The sequence below is a fragment of the Octodon degus genome, unplaced genomic scaffold, assembly GCF_000260255.1.
Source record: "Octodon degus isolate 3935 unplaced genomic scaffold, OctDeg1.0 scaffold00082, whole genome shotgun sequence".
NCBI classification, from domain to species: Eukaryota; Metazoa; Chordata; class Mammalia; order Rodentia; family Octodontidae; genus Octodon; species Octodon degus.
Genome location: NW_004524658.1, coordinates 10758677 through 10776389, shown reverse-complemented (window position 1 = coordinate 10776389; position 17713 = coordinate 10758677). Strand labels below are relative to the sequence as shown.

General features: G+C 44.8%; 1 protein-coding gene across 1 annotated transcript; it reads left to right on the top strand.

Annotated features, from left to right (window-relative positions):
* The first annotated feature begins 382 nt into the window (after window positions 1–382).
* Rbm43 (RNA binding motif protein 43) lies at window positions 383–14172 on the top strand. Its single transcript, XM_023721353.1, has 4 exons — window positions 383–454; window positions 10750–10960; window positions 12088–12176; window positions 13159–14172. The coding sequence occupies exons 1-4, from the start codon at window positions 452–454 to the stop codon at window positions 13915–13917; spliced, it is 1062 nt and encodes a 353-aa protein (XP_023577121.1). The 5' UTR covers window positions 383–451; the 3' UTR covers window positions 13918–14172.
* The last annotated feature ends 3541 nt before the right edge of the window (window positions 14173–17713 follow it).

Sequence of the window (17713 nt, the reverse complement as noted above, 5' to 3'; positions counted from 1 at the left end):
GGATTGAACTCAGGCCTTTATGTTTGCCAGGCAAGTGCTTACTCCACTGAGCCATTTCCCCGGCCCCCTGATTTAGCTTTGAGGCTTGCACCTGTAGGGTGCCCGCGTCTCAGGGCCAGGCTGAGCTGGGCCGGCGGGAGAGAAGCCTCCCCACCCCGCCCCGTCCCCGGGCGGGTGCGACGGGGCAGATGCGGAGCGACTCTGGGGGCTGCAGACGGAGACTCCACCTCCACGGAGCCAGGAGGGCCTTCACTCCAGGACCCCAGATTCCTGCCGGGACACCTCCGGCTTCCCTCCAACGGCTTTTCCAAAGTTGCCGAAGTGCGGGACACGTGGGAGGGCGCGGGCAGCAGCCCCTCTGAGAGGAGGCAGGCGGCGCAGGCTCCCTGGAGCAGGAACAAAAAACGAAACCAAAACTTGGTGTCCTGCGCCTTCCTGCCGCGAGCGCGCCATGGCAAGTCGCTTCCCTTGGAGTGGGCACGGAGGGCGCGGGACTGCGCGCCAGGCGGTGGTGCGGGCGGGCCCCGGAAGGCGCGGGCGGGTGCGGGCAGGGGGAGGGCGGGTGCGGGGGTCGGGGGTGAGGACGGGGGGGCGGGGCAGAGGTGCGGGGGCCGGGAGGGCGCGGACGAGGGCAGGCGGGGGCCTGGCCGGGGTCCGGGGTTGGGGTCGGGTCTTGAGAGAGCGCGGGGTCGTGAGTGGGCCGGAGGGCGCGGCTTGGACACAGTTCCCCAGCGAGAGGTTTTGCTCTGAGCCCATCGCTACTAGGAAGGAAAGTGGGCCGGTTACCCAGAAAGGGAGGCCAGACTTCCTTTAGAAAAGAGCGGTTGAGACAAGTTCTGAGCAAGGATGAGTCAGGAAGGCCTTGTGAAGTCTCTGTTCAGTTCAGGCTGGCCTTGAACTCACTTTTATAGCCCAGGCAGCCCTCAAACCCACAGCGATCCTTCTGCCTCAGCCTCCGGTGTTGAGAGGCCTGTGCCACTATGGGTGCTATGAGAAGACTCTTGAAGGTTTAAACATTTTTGTGGGGCGTCGTCTTTCTCCAGAGAGCCAAAGGGCTGTGCTTTCATCAGCTGTCCTGGCTTGGAAGAACAGTTAGCAAGTTGCAGCTTTAGCCCAGTGCATGCTGTGATTTGAAAGCTGTGGCAGAGCCCTTAACTTCTGCTCTGAAATCCTAGGGTTCTGGAGTTGCAAAAGCAGTTGTGAGTGTATCTGGCAAGTGTGACAGTATAGTTAATTAAAATAATTCATTAAAAAAAATCCTAAACCCAAAAAGAAATGGGGCCGGGGAGGTGGCTCGGTAGACTAAGCGCTTCCCCGGCAAGTGCAAGGGCCTGAGTTTAATCCCTGGTTCTGCCAAAACAAAACACAACAAAAACAAAAGACTAAAACTAAAATAATTCATTTTGAGAAAAGTATAAACAAATGCAGTAAACGAATGTTTTAATTCTCCTTAGTGTCTTAATGAGGAAGTTTTTCTTTGTCAAGTGTTTCTTCCTGCTATGTGGCCCAAAGGCCTTTTAAAATATAGCTTTCTGTTGTGATTTATGTCCTGATGGCTCCCCAAAGTCTCAGGTGGTCATGGGGGGGTGGGCGGGCTTTTCAGAGGTAACCAAATGTAGAGTTTGTGATTGATTCATGGTCCAGTGCTGGGATGCAGGGTGTGAGTGCTACCACTCTAGGGCCGTTAGCCTGCATGCAATATAAGGGACAGAAAAAGGCTTGTCCTTGTTGCTTTTGCTGTCTTCTGCAGCCATGAACTCTTGCCCCTGTGTACCACCCTACCTTGGAGCCAGCCAAATGTTATTTTTGTTATTTTTTTGAGATAGGATCTCACTATGCATTTCAGGCTGGTCTTGAACTCACTATCTAGCTGAGGTGGTTGGCGTTGAACCACTCCCAAGTGCTGGGAGTGTAAGTCTTGCTAGTTGCTGCATTGCTCAGCCTCTCAGCTTGCTGGCTTGTAGGCCTGCACCACTCCTTTATGTCTGTATCACCCGAAAATTAGTTTCACATCCCCTGTCCCCTTGGCTTCATCTATTCAAATTTGACCTCAGTCTTAAAGGTCTTTATCTCACATAACTATTTATTTATTTATTGTGTTACCAGAATGAATCTTGCTTGCTAATCCTGGGTGGCATTTATTATTATTTTAGACTGCTATAGATGGTCTATGTCCTTCTCAGATTATTGAAGGTTGGCCTGTCTCTTCCTGTGGAGTAACATCTCACCAAGCTCTTCTGAAAGGATTTACTTACCTATGTGCCTCCTTTTTTCCCCCTTCAATAGTCACCCCTTCCCTTTTTAATAGTGTTAATTTGAAATCCTATCCAAGTACCCATGTATTGATTACCACAGAGCATTTTTGTCAGGGAACTGAATTTCAGGACGTGGAGTGTATTTTATTTTATTGTGTATATCATCTCTGGGTACCCAGCATATTACCAGGTATAGAACATGTGTCTAATTAATAGAGCACTTGTTAATTGAATTGACAAGATACCACAATTCTATGAATCTGAGGTGTACATTTTGAGTTCTAAAATGCCATTTATTAGAGAGGTACGTTTTTGTCACCTCATTTTGTTAGCTACCGGTAGAAATAGACTGCTAGAGAGCTGCTGAGGGGATGAATGTCCTTGGGCAGTCCTCACGGACTTTAATCATCGGATCAGTAAGTGCTCACTCAAGATACACAAATGTACAAGAAATTACAAGATTGGCTTACCACATTCACCCAAAGAGTTAGATGAGGAAGTTTTCAGAGAGTGTCTGCACACTGGAGACTGAAGGATTCAGTCCGAGGTCTGGAGTTCATTACAGTGCCCTGTGTGAGTCCTTATGAGGAAGCCCAATGGGTCTGTGAGGTAAGACTGAGGAGTCTGTGCTGGAAGCCGAGATAGCAGATCATGTTCTCTCTGCTATCTGGAGCATGGCTAGAGTGCTCATTTAGACTCTTTTAAAAGTACAGTAATCCTCAATATTTTCCCTGAGATTCTGTGCCAGTTGCCTGCCTGTGGTGTGTGTGTGTGTGTGTGTGACAGTGTAGCAGAAAATGCCTCCCAAGCCAGTGTACCTCAGTTGCTCAGATGATAGGTTCTTATTGCAGTTCCAGTTGCTTCTGTTTCTTAGAAATGGCTGGCCACTATGATGTACAGCTTGCCACTATGGTGCATATTGTAAGAACGAAAGACAGCCAAATGCTCTGCTTCTTGCTTGCACCCACATAAAAACCTCTCCCATGAGCCTTTAGGGCCTGATATTTTGAGGAAAAATTGATTCCTAGTCAGTGTATGACATTACATAAATCTGCCTCTAAGTCCTGGGTGTAGCTTTGGCGTTTCTGTTGCCGTAGCATTTGGTGTGTTGCTGAGAAGACCGACCATGCTGATGTCTTTGGTCACTAGTCTTGGCCATCGTGGACTGAGCAAGGACCTCACCAGGTCCTGACAGGAAGGTTTGCCATCTCAAGTCTCCACAGAGGTCTGGAGAAGGATTCCTGGCTCCCCACTCAAGCGGCTCACATGGCATCCCAAAGGGAGGGGCGTGCAGTCTGTCTGTCTGCCTGTCTGTCTGCCTGATTCCAGTAAGACCCCCAGAAGTACCTTGGTTAGTTTGTCAGCCTTGCATCAGCTCAAGCAGAAGGAGAATCTGATCAGCTCTTGTTAGTCAGGGCCACCCTCAAGGAAAAGGGGCTGGAATGTTTAACCTCTAAGTGCCTGTTGAATGAATGTCTGAGTGAGTGGAACAGACAGGATAAGCAATAGGCTGCTCTATCTGTGCACCAGGACTGGGAAGCACTGATTGTAGGGCTGATTGGACCCTCACATGTGGTGCCGTGGCGATCTATATGACATAGCAGAGTCCTCACACCCTACTTAGGTAAGTTGTACCTAAGTCCCCTCAGGGGTGCAGCCAGGTGGGCATCTGAATGGTCTCTCTCTGAGGGGCCATCACTCTTTGTCAGTTGCACCATCATTCAAGAACACAGTAGGAAGTCAGAGATAGGAATTAATTAGTCAAAACTCAGCAGTCCCTAACTGTAGAGAAAAGGATTTTTGTGGAGTTAAAAGTGAAACCACAACACTTCCTGTGTCTCAAAGAATAAAAAGGAAAAAAGCCCATTCTTCCTGAGACTTCCACCTTAGTACCCTTGACCTCTGCCGCAGTTGCTGCCAACACTGATAGCTTCATTCCCTGCTCTCAGCTTGTCACCTTCAAGCCAGTTGAATGAGGTGCAGCTAACCATAGCCTACCTTTGGCCAGGGAGGCCTTCCTCTGGAGCCTTCTGCTTCGTGGCTACGACTCTCCTGGTCACCTAATTCCCAGCCAAAGTGATTATCAACAAATCCGCTTGAGTTTCACATTTTGACTGAGGAAAAGTTGGAGTGTTAGTTAGCCTTGATGACTGAGTTGCCATGGCCTTTCCCAAAGGTCACCTCATGTAGCATGTGCTTCTCAACATATCAAAAGCTACCTAAAGCAGCGTGGGATCCTGATAGACTGTTCATCTGTGGTTTCCAGTCCATACACCCTTTTTGGACTGTTGCCTCCAGATGTCACCTGGTTTACATGTCTAGATTCAAAATATACCTTCTGCTTTTGGATTACTCCCATCAGATCCTGAGGCAACAGATTTGGCCGCTCCAAGAAAGCCTGCTTCTCTGTCCCTTTTGACCCCACAATTCTGTCACAGTCCATTAGGCCCTGAGATTGGACCATTGACCACCTTCCTCTGATTGTGAAATTCCGTCCTGGAGCAACTGTTCACCTGCAACAAATGGTACATTTTGCCATGCTAGAAATTCAACCACACATTGAGAGGTATCAAAACTTCAAGATATTTTTAGACTGTTGCACTGCTGAAATATACCTCTCCTGCTTGTAAAGCCAGTTTAAGATCTCCAAGCTGCCAAGGCCACTGTAATTGTCCTCTGAATATGTTGCTCAGTCTTCTCCCACCCACAGCCTGTTAGTGCACCTGCCTGGACCTAAAGTGCCTTCTTCTGCCTTCAATTCAGCCAGCCCCTCTTCACCTTTAAGTGGAAAGACCACAGTTCTGGACTTAAAAGTCAACTGACCTGGACTGAACCTCTCAGAGGCTCAGAACTTGTTTACCTTCTTTGGAGAATCCCTTACGGCTAACCTTGCTAGTTTCCTAGCACAAAATCTCACTGCATTTTTGATTAATGACACCCACACTATCTGCTAGAAAAACATGAAAGCTCTGCTGGCAAAGACTGGCTGCAAGATAACTTGAGAAAAATCACAAATCTGCAAATGACACGTGGCTGTGTTTACTCAGACTGCCAGCCCTGGGAGTGCCCAGTGGCTACCTGTGCAAATACTGAACCCAGTCACTAAAGGCTACCTTCCCCTTTGCCTCCACTTTCTTAACAGCCACTGTCCTTCAGATAAAAAAATCTGACAGGTTCACCTTAGGCTGAGACCTAACTGTCCAGGTGCCACATGCTGTACTAAACCTGAGTAACTGTGGCTCACTCAGTCCTGCTATGTCCTGCCTTCGAAGCTGGGCCCACCTGACTGTGACTGACACATGAACCCCCGATAGAGGCTGAGTGCGCTTCTAGCTCTGGTAGAAGTGGGTTCTGACAAGCTAGCAATGCTGTGGTCATCTGAGCAAAGCTTTTGGCCAAAGCTGTCCTGCTACCGCTTCCTGCTGCTCTGTGAAAACCTGCCACCAAACAATGCCAAACCTGTGCTGCTAAGCCCATCTCTGGGGATATAATTATCTGAAACATCAGCTCCAGCCAGAAAAACCTTACCTGGTACTCTTGGAAGATCAGAGCCAGGCCTGCCCCTACCTTGTGTTCTGCAGGATCAGGTCTCAGCACTGGCATCTGTAGCCCTGTAGCCAGCTCAGGCTTTAGCATCTGTGTCATCATCCCTCACTTACACCTGGACATACAGATAGCCTTATGCCCACCTACACTTATTTGGGCTGTCCTGAGGCATTCCCTGTCTGAGCTGAAAAGGCAATAGAAGTTTATAGAGTTCTGCTCTGAAAACTCATCCCTGGATATGGCCTACCCTTGACCATTGGCCGTGATAACAGGCCTGCATTTGTAGGAGAGTTAACTAAGAACTACATACAGCATGCAAGTCATAAGCTCTAAAAAAGATGAAAAAATAAAATATAACCCTACAGGAATAGCTTGTAACCAGCACCATAGAGTTTAACCAAAAGTCCGGCTATACCTGTAGACACTCCTGCACACACACAATGTAGGTGCGCATTAACTATCTCTACAAGCTTCAGAAATCCAGCCTGGAAGCCACCATTCTCGAGTTAAAAGAGCCCATCCAATTAGTTGCTGGGGGTGCTGGGGAGATAGCTCAGTAGCATAAGTACTTACCTTGGCAAGTGCAAGGGCCTGAGTTCAATCCCCGGTTCTGCCAAAAAAACAAGACAACAATTAGTAGCTGGAGAATTTACCTGGGCCATACAGCTCACTCTAATGAGAAGATGCAAACCCTGCTCTGGTTACTCTGGACGCTGACCAGTCCATGTATGGCTGAAACTTGAGGACACTGTTGAGAGGATTGCTCCATACCTGTTCCTCTTGATTTTGTGTCTTTTCGGGCTACTTTCACCAGTCCTTGCTTCTCCAACCCCTGCTAGCTGTTTTTTTTGCCTTAAACTCTATGGGCGGTTGCCCCAAAAGAATAGAACAATCAATCAAGCACTTGACCAAGATTTGATGAGCATCCAAGGCACACTGGGCACTCTCCTAGATGAGATTAACCCCTCCCTACCTTGTCACAGTAATGTTACAGGACAGACAGGCCTACATTATGTCTCTTCCTAAAAGCACTTATGGAAAAACTCTGAATAAGATAATCTTGGGGACCTTGGCTAGGGTCCATCCTAGGAACACTGATAGCCCCAGTGTGATTGCTTATAATTGGGCCTTGTTTCAAAGGCTGTAATATGCACAGCAAAGATTTGTTGAAGAGAGGAAATGTAGCAGAAAATACCCTCCTCCCCCAGTGTACTTCACTTGTCCAGGTGGTAGTTCCTGTTGCAGTTCTGGTTGCTTTTGTCTCCAGAAAAGGCTGGTCACTGTGACTTGGCTGCTCACTGTGATGCATAATGTAAGAACCAACCAAAGACAGCCAAGTACTGTGCTTCTTGCTTCAAACTCCATAAAAACCTCCTTCCCGGGGGCCTTTGCGGCCTTATATTTTGAGGAACAATTTCATTGATTCCTAGTCAGTGGCCACTTGATGTTAAATGAATCTGCCTCCAAATCCTGGGTGTCATTTTGGTGTTTCTGTTGTGGTAGCACTATGCGGCATGCATAGGAGTCAGGCATGCAGAGGACAGGTGCAGCATTGTTTTCCTAATATCATTTAACTCTTTGGTACCTTGCCTCCCTCCTGCTGTTCAGGTTGTCACTTTTGTCCTGCAGCCCTCTCACTTACCCTAGCTTAGCATGTCTTTCTTTCTTATCCCTTTGTATACTTGTGTGAATTTTTAATCTAGGAATTGCTCCCATTACTGGGTTTCTTCCTCTTTCTCTCCCACACCCCTCCTCCAACTCTCATTTTTCTTCCTCGTTTCTTCTTCCTGCCTTTCCTTTCCCTCCTTTTCTTTTTTCTTTTTCAAGATGAGTCTCTGTAGTCCAGGCAGTCAGTGGTGAGTGCAGTTGATGTATAGCCCAGGTTGGCTTTGACCTTTTGCTTCAGCCTCCCAAATGCTAGGATTCAAGGCATGTGCCTCAACACCTGGCTGAGTTTATTCTTCTGCATTCACTTTAAAGGGCTCATGATGTGGACAAGCTGCTGTGTGCTGAATCTGTTTCTGGGAGGCCAGAAGTAGTGCATCTGTCCCTAGGAGTCTGGCCTGAAGTACAGAGTCTTCTACCCTGAGCTCCTTTGTGCTTTTAGATATTACTTGGGCCCATGAAATATCCTGTCTTCCTCAGGCAGTTGAGACAGATTTTATCTGAATTTGGTGTACTCAGCTTGGACTAAGTATAGCGTTGGGAGAATCCTGTAGGTCTATGTTATGATTTGTGTCTAGATGTCCCCCCAAAGCCTCATTCAGTCATGGGGTGGGTTTCTGGAGTTCTTCATTGATTTGGTTTGCAAGGATGAAATAGATAGAGGAGAACATAGTTATTACGAACAGGACAATAGGCAAGTAAACTGAAGCTTGTCACCTAAAGACAAGGGTGTATTTGAATTGCAGGAGATCCCCATTTTTCAGTCCTGCTATGCCTTGTTAAAAGTTAATGGGAAACAAGGACTGTGATTGTAATAGTTCTTTTTTTTTTAAATTTATTTATTTATTTATTTATTTGTGTGTGACTGTGTGTGGCCAGCTCAGCCCACCAGGGGGCGGGGCTGGCTGGCATGTGGTGCTGGGGATTGAACCACGGTCCCTGTGCTTTGCTAAGCTTGTTCTAAATAGGTGCTTTAGACCACTGAGCCATCTCACCAGCACCTGTAATAGTTCTTCTAAAATGCTTTTTAATGTCATTTTTAGAGCTGTGTTTGTAATCAGCTTAATTAAGCAAAATGTTGTGTTTTAGCCTTTAATTTTGGTTATGCTTTGAATATTTTGTTTTTGGTGCAGAAATAAGTGCAATGACAAATGTGTTAAATTAACGTAATTAAAAAAACTATATTTGGTACAAGGTCTCACTATGCAGCTTGAACTCATAGTGATCCTCCTGTTTTGAGCCTCCCCAGTGCTGGGATTATAGGTTTGTGCTACCACGCCCAGTTTGGTGGCCAGTTCAGTGTGCCTTGGGGGCGGGGGGCCAGTGCAACAACATGTGATGCCAGGGGTCGAATTCTAGTCCCTGTGCTTGCTTAAGCAAATGCTTAGTCCACTGAGCTATCTCAGTGGCCCAAATTAATGTAAATTTGAGAAGGATTTTTTTTTTTGGTGGGCTCATGCTGCCTTAAATGCTGGTCTCATAAGGTATGTGGAGCTGGGGATTGAACTGTGATCCCCTGCACCTGACTGGGTTTGCCCAAGCAGGTGCTTAAACAACTGAGCTAAACCACAGGCCCCCTGTAAATATGAACAGACCAAGACATGTTTAAGTTTTCATAAATCTTCCCCTAGAGACTATGGTTAAGGAAATATGTATGGTTATCAAGTTGACAAAGGGTGGATTGTGGTGGGTTGGCAACTGGTGATCAGCTTGTAACACCCAGGTGAACTGATCCAGTGTGGGAGGCCCACTGAGGATTGCCACAGGCAGCATAAGTCAGAACTGGAGAAGAAGGGGAGAAGGACTGTGGGGAAGCTGTGGAGAAGCTGCTGGGAGCTGTTAGGCGCTGTTAGGCTGTAGAAGCTGTTGGGAGCTGTTGGTTCTCTTGGAGGAGCTTGCCATTCTGGCTTTCTTGACAAACTCCGCTGTTCTTATTGTTGAAGGAGCTCAGGACCTCATTGTCACTGAGAATAGTTACAGTTCACTTTTGGGAGCTGTGTCCCTCACTTTGAGCATTGCTTCCTGGCTCTGGAGGAGAAGATGGTACACAGCTCAGTCCCCTGGAGAAGTTTATCAGGTTGGCTTTCCTGATGACAACTTGGTTGTTTTCATCATTGGAGGAGCTCAAGACCTACTGCTGCTGAGGATGGCTGTGATACTCCCTTTTCAGGGGAGCTCTGGTTTTACTTTGCACATCGCTTGCTGACTCCAGTGCAGATCCCTCAGTCTGCTAGCACAGAACCTTCATCCCGCTAGCACCAACTTTCTAGCTTCCACCACTGACCTTTGGGCCTACCCAGCACAGATCTGTGAAACGGGCCTGCATGAGACATTGATGTAGGCTCTAGGCCTCCAGGTGGACATGTGAGAGACATTGTTACGGGCTCTAGGTCTTCAGCTGGACTCAAACAGCACATCACTATGAGATCTAGGCTCTCAGCTGGATTCTTTGGTCCTTAGTGTGTGGACAAATTTCCTGTACTCATTTTGTATATGACTCTTCTGGTGAGTATTATCAATTAATTCTATAAGCTAAATTTCTGTCTCTCAGAAATTCTCTGTCTCTCCTCTAATAAATCCCTCCCCCTTGCAAAACTCCAAACTATGGCCGTCTACTTCTCTAAATAAGACTGTGAGGAAAATGAAAGCATTTGAACAGAAACCCTTTAAGTGAAGAATTCAAGTTTGAAGAGAGCCCAGGAAGGGCCTGGCTGTTGGTCCTCTGTCAGCATGGTGGCAGCACGGGCAGTAGCATGCATCTCTGGTTGAATCTCAGCTTAGGTACATGTTGGGAGGCGGGGTTTCATCCACTACAACCTCTTCTAGTGCACAGGTTTTATTTTTTGGTGATGGCTTTTACTTGATTCTCACAGTCAATAAAAGGACCACATTTCTTATTGGCTTATGTTCGTTGGACTCTACAATCCAGAGAATATACAGCAGCCTCCAAACGACTATGTTTTGCAACTAGTTGGGCGCTTTTTACATTTGAAAAATTTCTGTCTCTCAGTCTTTTTTTGGTGACATTCTCTATTATGTTTAGGCCTTTCTAAAATAAAACTAAATAATATTTTCCACTTTTTGAAAAAAGATACATTTTTGTGTTTGATTCTTGGGCTTGGCTAAAATTTATGTTACTGCTGATATGAGACAAATATTTACTCCTTTCAACAAAATGTCTGTTACCTTTGAAAGAGAATAAAACACCCTCTTTCCCTGGTACCCAATGCCACTTGTATTAGTCTGATAGATTTTAGAGAGTTTCCTCCTGTTTCTCTGGCAGGCATCAGTTTTGAATGTGAAGGAATGCGAAGCTTCTGAGAGAACAGTCATTGTTGCCGGCCTTCCCGTTGGCCTTTTCAGTGATCGCCAGGTGGCCACTCTGGTGAAGAGTTACTTCCAGAATGTGAAGACGGTGGGTGGAGAAGTTGAAGGTGTTATATACCCAACAAGAACCAAAGGAGATGTGTATGTAATATTCAAAGAAAAAAAAGGTATTTCCAAGTCAAATTTTTATACTCTTAGAAATATTTTTTCAATGAAATTAAAGTTATATTTGTTCAGCATATCTGTGATCTGGCACTAGGGAGGCTGAGACAGGAGGACTACCAAGAGTTTGAGGATAGTCTGGGTTACTTAGTGCATGCAAGGCCAGCCTAAACTATAGAACAAGAGCCTGTCTCAAAAGCAAACAACCCCCCATCTTTTGTTAAAATTATTCATAGAGGGCCAGGGAGATAACTCAGTAGAATAAGCACTTGCCTGGCAAGTGCAAGGTCCTCAGTTCAATCCCTGGTACTACAAAAATAAATAAATAAATAAATAAATAAATAAATAAATGGAAAAAATATTCATAGAATTAATATCATTTAAGTTCTGTTGGTGGCGCTCAAGACTGAGCTCAGGACTTCACACACATGAGGCAAGCATCATTCCACCCCTGATCTACCTCCTTAGTCCTTTTGTATTAATTTTATTTTGTGACAGGATCTCCCTATGTTACCCAGGTTGGCCTCAAACTATTGATCCTTCAGCCACAGCCCACCCACCCATTCAGTAGTTGGGTTTACAGGTCAACACAACTATGGTCACAACTAGTGACTGCACAACTGCACACTTGATTTAGAGTAATTATTCAAAGTGATTTTAAAGGGCCGGCCAAATAGCTCAGAGGATTAAAATGGGGCTAGGGGTTCAATCCCTGGGCCTGCCATGCCAGCGCCATCCCCAGGGCGCACTGAGAAGGCAATTGAGACAGGGCGTGGTCATGCATGACTGTAATCCCAGCTCTTGGGAGGCTGGGATTAATAATATGACCAGGGTTATATTAACTCAAAAGTGAATTTCAATGTATTAAAGTGCATTGGTTATTTAAATGTGGAATTTAGAGAAAAAGCTCAGCATTTCTAAACAATAGAATTAACACCTATATTTTAAGAGAAATCTTTTTTTTTTTTTTTTTTGGTACTGGAAATCAAACTTGTAACCTTGGGCTTGCCCGGCAGGCACGTGTGCCGCTGAACTATCTCCCCAGCCCCCAACACCTATATTTTAAATTAATTAGTAATATACTACAAACATTTTGTAAGGGTCACAAACACTTGATGTTGTTGCTCTATAGTTGCAGAGAATGTCGTCAGACAAAGGAAATACCATCTAGCAAAGAAGGCTTTATACGCTCAGCTCACGGTCTCTCGCTTTAGTGAAAAGGTAAGGTTGTGGCAGGGGTGGTGGTGGCCTGGGCCCCGTCTTTCCTTTGCTGGGAAATACAAAGCATTCTCACCTGGGACCCCTAGGAAAGAAGGTGCAGGCTCTAACCTGACTCAACACTCAAGGCCAAGTCTGCTTCAAGAAGTTTTGCTTGTGTATTTAAGTTCTCTGTGCCCCACTTGATGCCTTTAGTGGGAAGGAATATTGAACAGGCTTGTGAACAGCTCTGTTCAAAATACAGTAGAGTTCTGATTAATTTTTATAGGACACACATTGACGTTATAGGGTCGTCTTGATATATACTAATTTAAAAGTGAGGTTGTGAAATCAGTAAACCTTAAGGTTAGTTAATAAAATCTCAGTCATAGTAATGCTAGTAGTTGCTTTCTCTTTGTGCTGTCATGGATGAGGTCAGGTACCTACCTAAGGACTTGTGTGGGGGGAAAATTAGGTACATATTGCAAAGGAGTGTGAATATGCAAGAAAGGTAGAAAATGGGACATTCTGTACTACATGTGCGAATGAAGAAAATGACCTGAAAAAAAATTCAAAGTACCTGTACTGGTTTCTGCACTGTATTCTATAGAAAACACGGGGCTCTGTGCAACTGTGTGAGCAACCCGAAGCGGGGAGGGGAAGGAGGGGCTGCTTCAAGGGGACCTCTCTGCAGCCGAGCCAGCACAGTGCAGAGACCCGGGCTCTGTACGAGCTTTCGCCATTTAACCTCTAAAACGTTATTTGCCTGCTTCCACTTGGGGAGTGGTGCTGAGGGACCGTGCACTGCACACCCGGTCCTGTGGGCCTCGTGCATGGGCCGTGCAGGAGCAAGGAGCCGCAGTCTGCCTATGGCCCTTACGGTCTGGTTTAGGGCAACCGCAGTGGAGGCAGGAAAGTGCCAGAAAAAGAATTTGTGTTTTCTGCTTCATCAGGCAGTGCTGTATTAATTGCTTTTTTTTTTTTTTTTAAATTTTTTTGATGCTAGGTCTTCAACTCCGTAAGGGCTATCCTTGATCTTTCTGTTTTTCGGAGTCAAATTGTATTAGAAAGCCTGGTCATGGACCTGAAAAAGAAAATCCCAAATTTAAGCTTCAGTCCTTTGGGACCCCGCGGAACACTCTCTGTGGAAGGATCGTTTCTGGCTATCAAAAGGCTCAACGAGTGTTTGCTATCAAAAGCAAGTTCTCTGCCAGACAAAAACAAAACAATTATCAGTAAGGGGAGAACGGGGACTAGACAGAGCTCCAAGAAAAGTGTGCAGAGAAGTGATACCGCGGTGGAGCCGCTGAGGTCCTCAGTGCCTGAGCCTGCTGGGAGGGGACAAGTGCTTGTGCTCGACACAGACGTTTTCCTCTACTTGAAACGGAAGTGCAGAATTTACGAAAGCACGCTCAGAAAGTTCCACGTTCTGAGCCGGGAGCGCGTGGACGGGGAGGTCAGCACCATTTGGCTGAAAAGTGCTGGAGCTGGTTCTCAGCCGAGCAGAGTACAGCACGTGAGAGAACTCTTGGAGGAGTGGTCCCAGAGCCTGTCCTTCGAGCTCAGAAAAGAGACTTTGACTTTTGGAGGAAAGAAAAACAGCGAGAAAAGGAATATTGAACAGGCTTGTGAACAGCTCTGTTCAAAATACAATAAAGTTCTGATTAATTTTTATAGGACACACATTGACATTATAGGATCGTCTTCTGACATATACCAATTTAAAAGTGAGGTTATGAAATTAGTAAGCCAACAGGTTAGTTAATAAAATCTCAGTCATAGTAATGATAGTTGCTTTCTCTTAGTGAGTAGTGGCCGCGTGCATAGTGCTACCTTCACGAACGTTATTTCTTCATCCTAACCATCTTTCATTGTGAGCATGACCATGTTTATGTTGTAGAAGAAGAAACGAGGATTTGGAGAAGTTAAAACTCTTGTCCAGATTTACTTAGCTGACAAGGGTTAGGCTGGGGCTTAACCCAGTCTAACTAACAATGACGATAATATCTAAATAAAACTTTGGGGAAAAAAATCACTGAAATTTGAAGAAATCTCATTTTATCTATAACTCCAAGTTATTAGAAAAAGAAATAGCCTTCACTTGAAGATAGCATTCTGGGTGATTATTATTGTGCCATGTTAATTTTGTATCGTTGATGAAGTTTGCAGTTAATCCATATAGAGTTAGGATGTTGGCAAGAATCACTCAGGAAACTACTTGGGAAGTCTTTCTGATGCATATCATTACGGTTCAGCCGAACTTGCTGCATGACTATTGGGTATGTGGGCATTTTTGTTACTGCTTTTTCTTAGCCTGTGTGCTTACATAAAAATGTTCTTCTGTTGTAATTTGAGGACTCTCAAAAGCAACCTACAGGATTTCTGTAACAGATGCTTCTTCTTTTATGATGAGGTTACATCCAGCTAAGTTTTATAAGCTGAAAATATCATAAATTAAAAATACTTTAGCTCATGGAACCCACTGAACATCCTGGCTTACAACTCAGTCCACTGTAAGGTGTGGGTTTGTCCTCGCTGTCGGGTGACTGACAGGGCTGGGACTGAGTGCCAGGGCTTGCTGTCACTAGAGATGATCAAGTGGCACATTCAGCCTGTGTAAACATTAGAAGACCAAATGCAGAGTATAGTTTCTGCTATGTATATATTGCTTTTGCACGAATACAAAGTAAAAAACTCAGAGAAAAACTGCCAGGTGCAGCGGTACATGCCTGCTGTCCTAGCACTCAGGAGGCTGAAGCAGGAGGATTGCTGTGAGTTTGAAGCCAGTGTGGACCACTTAGTAAAAGCCTGTTTTTAAAGTAAATCATAGAAAAATTGAATTGTAGGTTAACTAATAGTCAAGCCAAAGACCATTTATATTTTTAAGTTTTTTTTTTTTTTTTTTTTTTTTTTTTTGGCACCGAATGCCTTCAGGGCAGGTTTGGCTGGCTTGAGTTGTGGGAATGAACCAGAGCAACCTGAGCCTGACTGCTTTGTTGAAGCAGCCACTTTAAGAACTGAGCTAAGGGGCAGGCTCTCCAAAATTTTTATTTTAATTTAATTTAATTTTATTTTATTTTTGTGGAACTGGGGATTGAACTCAGGCCCTTACACTTGCCAGGGAAGTGCTTAATCTACTGAGCTATCTCCCCGGCCCCCTATATTTTTAACATCTTGAGTTTATTCAAATGCTGTTATTGAGCAAAGTAATTATAAAACAATGACAACAGAAATGTCACACAATAATTATTTCAATATCTGTGTCTCCCTGGAATTTAGCTTTAGTTTAAACTGATTTTAAGTATGAGGCACTATAGAGATTATTTCCTTAGTTCAATAAATGCTAAAATACTGATACTGATTTGGCTTATCTGCTTATAGAAAATGGTAGTTCTCAGGCCAGGGAGATAGCTCAGTAGAATAAGTGCTTGCCTAGCAAGCACAGGGTCCTGAGTTCAATCCCTGGTATCACAAAAAAAAAAAAAAAAAAAAAAAAAAAAAAGAAAATGGTAGTTCTCCTGTTATATTTATTTGAAGGTAAACAGTCATCTGAGCTGCTTGTGTCAGTAGAAAAGCACATGACAAACCTGTCTGTGTGCTTTCAGTTTTACAAGCCACGTAAAACTAAAATGTGTAAATAATTCGTATTTCCATTGCCTTAAATAGTGTATTTCTAACACCAAAAACATAAGCAGACGAAGCAAAAAGTTGGCTACTGGTTTTATTCAGTTCAGGCTGCTATTACAAGAACCCCACTGGGTGACTTAGACAGCAAACGATTATTTATCACAGCTCTGGAGGCCGGAAGTCACTGAGGACTCAGCCAGGTTTAGGCCTGGGGAGCCGCCTATTTCCGGAGACAGCAGGAGAAAGAAAAGGAGAAGAAGACCTCTCTCTGCCTCTCACTCTGGAAGAGGGCAAGTGCTGTATAAAGGCTCTACCCTACTTTGGTTTCCTCCCGAGACTCCGCCTTCAAACATGGTCTATTGAGGATTAGAGCTTCAGTGTAGGACCGGTGGGAGCGCATGACATTTGGTCCATGACGTTGTCTTCCTGACTCCAAAATACAGGCCACATATGCTCATTCCACCACTGCAGCCTGACATCATGTCTAATAAAGCCTAACCGCCAAAGTGTCATCTAAATGAGATGAGTGGGACTGAGGTACATCCAGTCTGGTGAACTTCCTGTTCTAAAAGGAGGATAAAAAGACAAGGAAGAGCCAAGCAGGTGAAACGTAGCAAGGCATCCGGTCTGACAGCTTCAGACTTGAAAATAATTTTCAATTTATTCTTCTGTACTTCAGGCCCCCAGGGGCCAGCACATGCAAGCCTTCACCAAAGAGCAGAGCCGCCAGTGACTTGATTTTGGGGTTCTAGTCTCCAGAACAGTGAGCAACACAAGGTGATGTGTTGTTACAGCCGAGAGAGAGGGAGAGAGAGGCAGAGAGCAGAGCGACAAGTTACAAACCAAGGAACAGTGAAGGTTGTTGGAAGCCACCAGGAGCTGGTAGCGCCAAGGACACCTTCATTGTTTGGACTTAAGGTTTCCAGAACTCTGAGAAAATGTTCTGTTGTTTTTAAACCGCCAAGTTTGTAACAGTTTATGTGGCTGCCCTAGGAAACGGATAGAGCTGGCTTTCTTTCAATGTATTCCTGGGGGCCTCCACCCTCACAGATGGTTTTGGGTGTGAGCCTCTGAGTTTTTTCTATCTTATTCATTCCTAGTTCATAACAGAGGGTCTGGCCTATAGTTAACATTCCATAAGAACTTTTGACATATATGAGCAATTTTTATAATTTAATACAGGGTCTTATAGTAAGAAGCATCTGGCAAATGTGTGTTCATTGATCCAGGAATTTTTTTTTTCTTTGTTTGTTTGATATGTAATCTTTTTCCTTGTCCACATAATAATATAGATACTAGTTTCATATTTCCTTATTAGAATGTGTGTATAATTCCTACTCACATTGTTTTCTCCAGTGTAGGAAATTCTGTCAAGACTATCTTTTATTCTTTTTTTTTTTTGGCGGAACCAGGGATTGAACTCAGGACCTTGAGCTTGCCAGGCAAGTGCTTATTCTACTGAGCCCTCTTTTATTCTTGTCAAGGAGGTTAGCCAGTAATTGTTCTTGGCTAAAGGGCCCAGGACATCTTCCCTGGACTTGCTTGGCTGGTTCTCTCCATTTGCCTGTGTCTTGATAAGGCTTCACAGTGAGACAACAACACCTTCTAATTTAATTAGATAATTAAGAAGATTCTCTGAGTCTGTCTGTTGTGGCCTCTGGTGATTACCAGTTGTAAGAGGCCATTCAGGGATTCATAAGGCTTATAAACAATCTATCTGTCTATCAATGCTTGATATGTTACAGTGTTTTAATCAATAGAAAATAATATATAGCATGCATAAGTGTGTTAAGACTGTCCTGCAGCTAATGTTTCCAGCAATCCTGACACAAGCAATAGGTGCAGAAAGTGACTCCACTTTATTTGCTGTGAAGTTCAACATCGGAGGACGTAGGCCTAATTTGTGTTGCTGATTTGGATGTTATAAATGATTC